This window comes from Herpailurus yagouaroundi, unplaced genomic scaffold, assembly GCF_014898765.1.
Source record: "Herpailurus yagouaroundi ecotype Mexico unplaced genomic scaffold, PumYag 200, whole genome shotgun sequence".
Classification (NCBI taxonomy): Eukaryota; Metazoa; Chordata; class Mammalia; order Carnivora; family Felidae; genus Herpailurus; species Herpailurus yagouaroundi.
The window spans coordinates 2,144,761-2,155,670 of NW_024412431.1; the positions used below are offsets into that span (position 1 = coordinate 2,144,761).

Here is a 10,910-nt window from a genome sequence, read left to right on the forward strand (position 1 = left end):
CGTGAGTTCGAGCCCCGCGTCAGGCTCTGGGCTGATGGCTCGGAGCCTGGAGCCTGTTTCCGATTCTGTGTCTCCCTCTCTCTCTGCCCCTCCCCCGTTCATGCTCTGTCTCTCTCTGTCCCAAAAATAAATAAACGTTGAAAAAAAAATTAAAAAATAAAAAGTTGAATATCTGAAGTAGTATTTTTTGCCTTTACTTCCTGCTGTGTTTTTGGCTGCTTTTCTTTCATGGTACATTGTGTATTTGCATTTATAACATTTTAAAGTGTGGCTTTCTCAATTTACTTAGAACTTTATGTGAGGGAATTTTTTGAGGCTTGGCTTGAAGTTGAGTTTTCCAGAGATAAGTCCATTTGCTCATACTAATTGCAATTAGTGTGGCAATGCCACCTAGGACCCTCTTGAAATGAAATTATGCTTTTTAAAAAAATTGTTTAATGTTTATTTATTTTTGAGAGAGAGAGAGAGAGAGAGAATACGAGCAGAGAGGGGCAGAGAGAGAGAGAGAGAGAGGGAAACACAGAACTCAAAGCAAGCTCTGGGCTCCAGGCTCCACCCTGTCAGCACAAAGCCCGACACAGGGCTCAAACTCACAAACTGTGAGATCATGACCTGAGCTGAAGTCGGATGCTTAACTGACTGAGCCACCCAGGCGCCCTCGAAATGAAATTATTCTTGGTGTTTTCTGGACTACATGAAGAATGTGAATTTGGACTAAAACCTAAGATTTGCTTTTGCTACTGAATCTGATGCCAGGGTCTAGACAGGTGCACATCTTCAATGTCCCTTTCTGCATGGAAGTTTTTTTTTTCTTTTCCTTAAAAGTTTTAATTATGGACTTTCAAACATACTCAGGAGTCAAGAGTGCTATGATAAAATCTCCCTGTACTCATCACCCAGCTTCAGTGATTACCACTGCTTGCCATTCTTATAATGTCTGTTCCTCCCTTTGTATATTATTACTGAGTTTTATTTTCCTGTTAGAACAAATATCAGACATCATATCATTTTACCCATAATTTGAGTTGTCTCTCTAATAAGAGAAAAGGACGTGTAGGGCGCCTGGGTGGCTTAGTTGGTTAAGCATCCAGCTCTTCTTTTCAGCTCAGGTCATGATCTCACGGTTGGTGGGATCAATCCCTGCATCGGGCCCTGTCCCGACAGCACTGAGCCTGCTTGGGATTTTCTCTCTCCCTCTCTCTGACAGCCCTCCCCTACTCATGTTCGCTCGCTCGCTCTGTCTCTCAAAATAAATAAACATTAAAGAAATAATAATAATAATGGGGCACCTGGGTGGCGTAGTTGGTTAAGCATCCAATTCTTGGTTTCAGTTTAGGTCATGACCTCACAGTTGATGACTTCAAGCCCTGCGTCAGGCTCTGTGCTGACAGTGCAGGGAGTGCTGACTCCCTCTCTCTCTGCTTCTTTCTGCCTCTCTCTCTCTCCAAATAAATAAATGAACTTTAAAATTTTTAAATAATAATAATAAAGTAAAAGGAAAGGACAGCATGAGGATATAACTACCTAACCCGGTTTGGGGCTAAACGAGGAAGAGAGAGCTGTTACAGATCAAGAGACTAAGGAGGCAATCCATTAATAAAAATAAATGTTTAACAGAAGTTTTTAGCATTGTCACAATACCGTTATCACACTCCCTAAATGAACATTTCTTGATATTTTCAGTGGTCTTTGGCTACAAGTAGTTGCACAGGTTGGGTCTATCACTCCTTGCAGCAAGGCAGAATGCACAGCATTGTGCACCGGGGGACCTCTCAGTCCAAGGGTGTTAGACCTCCAGGATGTGAGCTCGTGGCAGGTGCTCTTGGTGGAGGGTTCCGGATTAGATGTTGTCAGGAAGTGAGGGCAATTCTACCATCAAATTTATTAGTAAAGCTTACCAAGAAGGAGGGAAAATAAACCAGGGGTGAAGCTGTAATTGTTAAGGAAGCAGCGTTGTTCATTTTGGCCAGAAAGGGGGGATGCTGAGTCATTTCTGAGGCTTAGATAATGTTCTGTGTTCAGACATGACTACAGAACAGCCCTGTTGTGTCTTCGTATGCCATGGTCAGAGTGGCCGTGTCTGCTGTTGCTGTTCTGTGACGTCGTTCATGTTCAATAGGAGAACACACAGGCCTCGCTGATGGTCCCAGGGCTGCTCCTGGATGTCAGGGGCTGCTTTCCTCTTTGCCAGTATCATCTAATACCCAGTCTGTGTTCAGTTCCCTCGGAATGTCTCAAAGTGTGTTTCTGCAGTTGGTGTTATTGGAATCGAGATGGAAGGTCCACATGCTTCTGTGAGCTGTTACAAGTCCTTCCTGTCTGTCCCCCAGACTGGGTTTGGCTGCTTGTATCTTCGTGATATCATCTTATATCTTCATGATGTTAACATGTCCCCTCAGACTCTTTCTTCTGTAAACTGCTAATTAGATGAAAGGATTTGTCAGGGGGTTTGTGTGTGTGTGTGTGTGGTTTTTTTTTTTTTTTTTTTGCAAAAGTACTTTATAGATGGTGCTGTTTCTTTTTACATCATATCAGAACTTACCTGCTATCCAGACATCGTCTTTGTGATGTTAAGATTTATCACTTGGTTCCAGTGTCAGCTTGATCCTTCCTTGATAAAGGTTCCCAGCTTATCTATACAGTCTCCAATTATCCCCCTAGTTAATAAGACTCCTCATTAATTACAAAAGGAGAAAATGGTAACTTCATAGAAAAACCTGTGACATGCCACCTTAACCAACTGACCATAGTTCTCACCTATAATGAGACAGACTGGCACCTAAGGCCTCCTAAGGTGGCATGCTGAGGAGGACACTCATCAGTCAGGTAGTCCTTCATCCAAAACTGAACTTCCTGGGGCGCCTGGGTGGCTCAGTCGGTTGAGCGTCCGACTTCAGCTCAGGTCATGATCTCACAGCTCATGAGTTCGAGACCCGCGTCAGGCTCTGTGCTGACAGCTCAGAGCCTGGAGCCTGTTTCAGATTCTGTGTCTCCCTCTCTCTCTGCCCCAACCCACTCGCATTCTGTTTCTGTCTCTCTCAAAAATAAATAAACATCAAAAATTTAAAAAAAAACAAAACAAAACTGAACTTCCTGAATCTAATCATGAGAAAACATCAGAAAAGCCAAAACTGAGGTGGAGTCCGTCAAACATCGGACCTGGACTCTTTGTATCTTGAAAGATGAAGAAAGGCTGAGGGATGGGTCCCGATTAAAGAAGCATAAAGAACCATGGTTTGAGGGCATGATGCCGTATGGGAAATTTAAAAAGTGATTGCTGGAGGGGCACCCAGCTGGCTCAGTCAGTTGAGCGGCCAACTCTTGATTTCAGCCCAGCTCATGATCTCACAGTTCATGAGATCGAGCCCCACTGCGCTGTGCCTGCTTTGGATTCTCTGTCGCCCTCTCTCTCTGCCCCTCCCCCCAGTAAATAAATACACTTTAAAAAAGGTGATTGCTGGAGCACCTGGGTGGCTATCAGTTAAGTGTCTGGCCTAGGCTCCGGTCATGAGCTCACGGTTCGTGAGTTCAAGCCCCACGTTGGGCTTTGTGCTGACAGCTCAGAGCCTGAAGCCGGCTTTGGATTCTGTGTCTCCTTCTCTGTCTCTGCCCTACCCCTGCTTGCACTCTGTCTCTCTTTGTCTCTCAAAAATGAATAAACGTTAAAAAAACTGAACAACAAAAAAAATGATTGCTATAAAGGATATTACTGGACCAGTTAGTGATATTCTGCATAGAGAGTGTATAATATTAAATCCATGTTTAAATGTTCCTGATTTTGATCACTGCGGTTATGTTAGAGAATGTCCAAGTTCCTGGGCCACTCTGAAGTATGTAGGAGAAAAGGGTCATGGAATCTGATATTTCTTCTCGAATAGATTCTTCTCAATAACATTCTTGCTGAAGCACAGAGGAAATCGGGGGGTGGGGGGGGGGAGAGAAGACAAATTTTAATGGCAAAGAATCTGTGGAAGTCTGTCATATTCACACAGATCTTTCTTCCTTTTAGTTTTAACATATTTTCAAAATTGAAAACTATAAGTAAACATCCCCATTCTCTTTTCCCCTAATAATTGAGTAACCACTGATTGTTATTGCTTAGATTCATTAATTTACTATTGGTTGCAAAAGGTGACTTTCTGACTCTAGCATTTTCTTTATAATAAACAAAGCTTATAAAGCATGTACAATTCTTGTATAAAGAAGAACTCTTGGGGCGCCTGGGTGGCGTAGTCGGTTAAGCGTCTGACTTCAGCCAGGTCACGATCTCGCGGTCCGTGAGTTCGAGCCCCGCGTCAGGCTCTGGGCTGATGGCTCAGAGCCTGGAGCCTGTTTCCCATTCTGTGTCTCCCTCTCTCTCTGCCCCTCCCCCGTTCATGCTCTGTCTCTCTCTATCCCAAAAATAAATAAACGTTGAAAAAAAAAAAAAAAGAAGAACTCTTCCCCATCACAACAACTTAGCAGTCGTAAACTATTGTTCATAAAGGAGAGAGAGACACATGCTTGATTCTTGCCTCTCATGAATTTTCAGAATTATGACTTGATATCCTGGCCTTCTCCAATACTGACCATCAAGGGTTTTTTTTAAATATCATTATGAACTCATGATTTTGTTTTACATTTGATGATTTCAATTGACTGCAGTCATTATTTATTAAATTGTTCTTTTCTTTTTTAAGATTTTATTTTTTTGAGTAATCTGTACACCCAGCATGGGGCTCAAACTCACAACCCTGAGATCAAGAGTCACACGCTCTTCTGACTGAGCCAGCCGGGGGCCCCTAAATTATTCCATCTTAAGCCAAGGAGAGCTCCTTTAAGTTTTCTCCTGTGTATTTTTGACACAACTCCATTAGCCTTTGCTGGGATTCTTACTTTCTGCTATAAGATGTTCCAGACTTGGGGCACCTGGGTGGCTCAGTCAGTTAAGCATCCGACTTCAGCTCAGGTCATGATCTCACAGTTTGTGAGTTCGAGCCCTGCATCAGGCTCCATGCTGACAGCTCAGAGCCTGGAGCCTGCTTCAGATTCTTTGTCTCTCTCTCTCTCTGTCTCTGCCCTTCCCCATTCACACTCTGTCTCTCCCTCTCTCTCTCAAATAAATAAATAAATAAACATTAAAAAAATAACTTAAAAAAGATGTTCCAGACTCACCTTGAACACTTCACATTCTGCACTTGACTCAGCTATTTCTCAAATGAGCCTTGGTTTCTTTCATGGGCAAGTGACATTTAGAGGCATTCTGGAACTAGTGGGGGCTCATTGCTCCTTGCAATGCCTATTGGCCCTAGACATTTGTAGGAGTTTGGCCCAGAAAAAAGTTTAAAAAGAAAAAGAACATATTAGATTTCTAATTCCTAGTTGTTCTTGGATAGGGAGATAAAATCTTAAGGTGAACTGTACTGTGTGTGTGGGTGTGTGGTCCCTCTGAAGCTAGTATGAGGAAGCTTCTAGGTTGTAAGCGTTGAATATCTGTCAAGCCTAGACTTTCATGGCTTCTGTCTTCTCTAGGTCGGCTTGCTCAGAACCCTGTCTGGTGACGAGGGAGACACACAAGAGGAAGAATGGCTGCAGGATTGCTGACCACCTGGTCACAGGTATATACGAAATTATTCTGTTTCAAAGAATTTTATGCTGTTTCCAAAGGATACGTGTCTTGCCCACAACCCAGCGGGCTGGCCTCAGGCTTTCCCAGTTCTTTGGGCGTCTCAGAACGAGAGAAAGAATGCCTTTGGAAAGGCTTCTATTACTACAACATTTGTAAATTTTTTGTTTTTTTCCAGATATTCCTCCAGGTTGAGTATTCGTTCCATATTCTGCAGGGTGCTTATGAAGGAAAAGAGATTTTTCACTAGGAAAATCATTCATTCATTTTCCAAGTATTTTTCTCGTCCTGCAGTATGGTCAGTCTGTACTGGATCTTGACTAAGACTGGAAGGGTCCTCACAACCCACTGGGTGGAAATATCAGGTCAACTATGTGTTAGAAAAGCTGCTAAAAGCTTGAGTCTGGATGAGGTGGTCCAGGCAAGGAGAGCAAAAGAGGAGAGTTCCAAGAACTGAGCCTTGGGGTGGATAACAGGAGGCCTTCAGAGCACAACTGCACTTCTCAAGCAGTGCGCTGGTCTCCTTCCCCGGTCCTGGCAGCCTCCCTCACCATTCTTTTGCTACATAGTTAGAAATGGGCCTTGGCTGAGCCTGAATGTGTGCAATGTTTCAGGATTCAGTGACCTTTGAGGAAGTGGCGGTGGATTTCTCCCAGGAGGAGTGGGCACTTCTGGACCCTACCCAGAAAATCCTATACAGAGACGTGATGCTGGAGAACTACAGGAACCTGGCCTCTGTAGGTGAGACTGGCCTCCTTCCTTCATTTGTCCATTTCTCCATGCAGCACGTAGTCCTTCATCACACACCGTGTTCTGGGTTTTGTGAAAAGAACGGCAATACACAGTCAACACGAAATGAGTGGCCCCTGCTCTTGTGGGAATCTCGTGGCTTCCAGTAAAAATGCATTGATTTCATTTTCAGTATTATTACAACATTTAGGTAATTGCAGTGTGTATTTGTTCTTGGGTTTGGGTGTCAAGGGTCTGTTCCATGTGGACAGGGCGTTATGTAGGTGTTTGTTTGGGGGACCTTGTGGAAAAGTTTGGATCTGATTCCTTTGTCACTCCTGAAGTGGTACTTGCCTGGCTTCAGAATCCTTTAGTATCAAAGTATTGGAACCACTTTTGTGGACAGACTTCTTGTCTCCTTCACAGTCCTCCCACCTCACGTGTCTTTCTCTACGAGCAGGGTACCCTCTCTGCAAGCACAGTCTGATCACTGAGGTGGGGCAGGAAGCACTGAGCACAGAGGAGAGAGGAATGCTCCAAGGTGCCTGTGTAGGTGAGTCCCAGGCAGAAGGGAGTCATTGTGTGGAGCAGCCATAGCTGATGTGGGATGGTCCTTTTAGGAATGTCGATTTGTGTTGACAACACTGAGGCCATTATTTGAACTTTGCCTCCTTGACCATCTCTCCCCTCATTCATATCTTCGTGTGGTCTCAGAGGGAAAAAAAACTGGGTTTTTTTTTCTTCTTTTTTTTAATATTTCTTTTTGAGAGAGCATAAGCAGGGGAGGGCCAGAGAGAGAAGGAGAGAGAGGATCCAAAGCGGGGCTTCGGGGCTCAAACTCATGAACCGTGAGATCATGACCTGTACCAGAGTCAGACAGTCAACCAACTAAGCCACCCAGGCGCCCTGAGAAAAATACTGTTTTAATTCCTCTGTAAATCTTACTTTTCTTTGCATACTTTTTGTGCCATTCTCCCTATTTTGCTTTCCAGATAATACACTCTCCTATTGTCTCAAACCTCCAGAATCCTTTCTAAGTAAAACACTTCCCATTCCATTGCTCATTCCTATCAATGGCATCTTCTCAAAGAGCCACGTTCCTAGAATAATTTCTCTGGTCATGGGTTACATCTTCTGTTTCACATTTCCTCTCTATATTTAGCGTTATTGAAAACATCCATGGGGCGCCTATGTCCTTTCTTCTGTTATCCCTATTTTTTTATCCCAATAGTTATACAAATTTTCAATTTCAGGCTTGGATATTCAACTGAAATCAAAAGATGCATTTCCTGTACAGAATGTTCCTAGAGAAAAAACTTGCAATGACATAAAGACGGTAAGATTCACTAGGAATGATTCCTGGTCTTTTACAGGAGGAGAAGTCTGTGAATGTCATGGAGTTAAAGCACTAGCTTCCAAATGAGGAGAGACAGTGAGGCAGGTGGCATTCACTCACCATAAAGCTGTCTTGGGAAAGTATTCCTGAATCTCATAAAATTAGAGGAATCTCTAAACTTGGCTCAACATTTGCTGTTTCACAGAGAATGCCAAAAAGTAAACATTTACTTAAATATGATTCCATTGTGAAGTATTTAATACATAATTAATTCAGTCTTTACTCATTATTGGCAAAACTCCGTATTTAGGATGTCCTTTATTAGGGATGATGGAGTCCTGGGTTGGAGCTGATACAACTTGAAAGAATAGAGCAAAAAAAATTCACATACGTGCACTGAAAAATAGTAAAAATGTCAGTCGTAATCGTGTGTTTCCTGTGTACGGCCAAATCCACGTGGAAGAGAATTCCCATGAATGTAAAGAAAGTGAGGAAATCTTTACTTACTTACTCCTTGTTCAGCAGGTACCAACTCAACCCAGCAAGAAGCCCTTGGAATTTGATCGTTGTGGAAAATTCTTCAGAAAGAACTGTCACTTGATGTGTACCAGACATTGCAAGGGAGAGAAATGCCACAAATATAAGGATAATGGGAAAGACCTTGGCCACCCCTCAGTTCCTAGGAGTCATGTAAGTACTCACAGTGGAGAGAAGACCTTTGAGTTTAAGGATTGTGGCAAAGCTTTCATTCAAGAGTCCTCCCTTAGGAAACACTTAAGGACTGTCACAGGAGAGAAACCTCATGAGTGTAACCAGTGTCTTTTGTCTCTCAGCATACACTCTTCCTTTCCAGTATATGACCAGATATCTACTGGAGAGAAGCTCTGTGAATGCAGTAATTATAGAGAAAGAGCTTTGCTTAGCACCCACCAAAAACTGTGTACTGTGGAGGAAAGCTCAGAACGTAATGAGCGTGGGAAAGTGTTCGCTGGCCCCTTGTCCCTTCAGAAATGTGTGAGACCTCACACTGGAGAGAAGCCTTATGAATGCAATGACTGTGGGAAAGCCTTCATTTTTCAGTCTTCCCTTAAAAAACATGTGAGATCTCACACTGGAGAGAAACCTTATGAGTGTAATCACTGCGGAAAGTCCTTCAGCCAGAGCTCCCATCTTAACGTGCACAGAAGGACTCACACTGGAGAGAAACCCTATGACTGTAAGGAATGTGGCAAGGCTTTCACTGTTCCTTCATCCCTTCAGAAGCACATGAGAACCCACACCGGAGAGAAACCCTACGAATGCAGTGACTGTGGGAAGGCCTTCATTGATCAGTCATCCCTTAAGAAACATACACGATCTCACACTGGAGAGAAACCTTACGAGTGTAGTCAGTGTGGAAAATCCTTCAGCACGGGCTCTTACCTCATTGTGCACAAGAGAACTCACACTGGAGAGAAAACCTATGAGTGTAAAGAATGTGGGAAGGCCTTTAGGAATTCCTCTTGCCTGAGGGTGCATGTGAGAACTCACACAGGAGAGAAGCCCTATAAATGTACTCAGTGTGGAAAAGCATTCAGCACCAGCACTAACCTTATAATGCACAAGCGAATACACACTGGGCCGAAAGTATGAATGAAGTAACTACAGGAAAGCCTTTACTGATCCTTGACGCTTCATTCCTCATTGTAGAAGTCACACTGGAGAGCAGCCCTGTTGTGACCAATGTAGAAAGCCTCCAGGCACAATTCCTGACTTCCTGGGACCAATCTTACAAATGTTATGGGTCTGTGATTGTCTTTATCAGCGAGTGTTTCATCCTGAAAGAGCAACACCATGTTAACTGTTAAGTATTAAAGGTTATAGGGTGCTCTATAGTCCCCTTAATCTACGTCACAGAAGTGTTGATAAATAATGTTTTCACCGTAATTTACTACTAAATGTTTTCCAGTCCTCATCAAGATGTCTTGGACCTATAGTTTATTTAGAAATGTATTTTTTAATGTGAAGACTCCATGCATATGTTATTTTTGATAGATTTCTAACTTAATTGCATTATACACAAAATGCATGGTCTTCATGATACAGATTCTGTATGACATAGATTCAAACAGAAAATTGTTGGAGACTTTCTGTGTGGGCTAATGTGTCAGATACAATGAGTTGCTATCCCCAGATCTATCCCACCCTTCTTTTCCTAAAGTAACAAACTATATAATTGTATTCAAGGTGGCAGTGTGGACAGTTTTTTAAGGACTCATCTCCCAACTTCTTTGCCACTTTGCCCATAAGCCCATAGTTCTGGCCTGTGAGAAATAGAGGTCACTGCTTGTGGGTTCTAGAATAGCTCATGGAAATGGGAATGTCTCATCTGGAATTTTCTCTCTACCATTTGCCCTCTATTCTATCTCTTCTTCTTTCCTAGAAGATAGACCAAGAGGATGACAGTCAGAGGCTACTGATGATATGTCAGGGATATATACAGTATTATTTGTCTGTACTAACCCTGGATTGCCTATTTCTGGACTTCCTGTAACACAAGAAAGAATAAATTCCTAACTGGTTTAAACCACTCTGGAGGGAAGATTCTGTTAAAACGGATTTCAGTTAACTAATAAATTTCAATTTTTCTTAAGGTGTATTTCATTTTGAGAGAGAGAGAGAGACAGAGACAGAGTGCGAGCAGGGAGGGGAAGAGAGAGAGGGAGACACATCATCTGAAGCAGGTTCCAGGCTATGAGCTGTCAGCACAGAGCCCAATGTGGGGCTTGAACCCACGAGATCATGAACTACGAGATCATGACCTGAGCCAAAGTCGGACACTTAACCAACTGAGCCACCCAGGTGCCCCTAACTAATACATTTCATGTGTAGTCAAGTTTTATGAATCCTTTAAGTGTGGTTGGAAACACCACCTCTTCTGTAATTATTTGGTATAATTGACTGTCAGTGCATCTGTTGGATGAATCTTACTGTGTTTTTAAAATTTGTGTCATTACAAACCTTCTTTGTCCTTTATTGAGAGAGGTATGTTAAAATGCGTCACTATCACTGTGGATAGTAAGGTTGTTTTTTTTAACTCTGTCTCTTTTATTTTGAGGCACTATAACTAGATGCATACAAATGTCATCCTATATTTCTGGTAAATTGCCCTTTTGTTCTTCTATAGGGCCCATCTGTCTTCCCTAATAATAAATGTTATGATTCGCTGGTATAAATGCAAACTGTAGACCTAGTCGGTAA

At 42.7% G+C, this 10,910-nt stretch overlaps 1 protein-coding gene across 1 annotated transcript in view; it reads left to right on the plus strand.

Annotated features, from left to right (window-relative positions):
- Window positions 1–10,302, plus strand: part of LOC121013932 (zinc finger protein 177-like) — a 38,516-nt gene extending 28,214 nt beyond the window's left edge. The window contains exons 2-6 of the mRNA XM_040449807.1: window positions 5,512–5,597; window positions 6,220–6,346; window positions 6,795–6,887; window positions 7,588–7,670; window positions 8,193–10,302. Of these exons, the coding sequence (XP_040305741.1) occupies window positions 5,565–5,597; window positions 6,220–6,346; window positions 6,795–6,887; window positions 7,588–7,670; window positions 8,193–9,302 (1,446 nt within the window). The 5' untranslated portion in view covers window positions 5,512–5,564 and the 3' untranslated portion in view covers window positions 9,303–10,302. The remainder of the gene's footprint in view (window positions 1–5,511; window positions 5,598–6,219; window positions 6,347–6,794; window positions 6,888–7,587; window positions 7,671–8,192) is intronic.
- The last annotated feature ends 608 nt before the right edge of the window (window positions 10,303–10,910 follow it).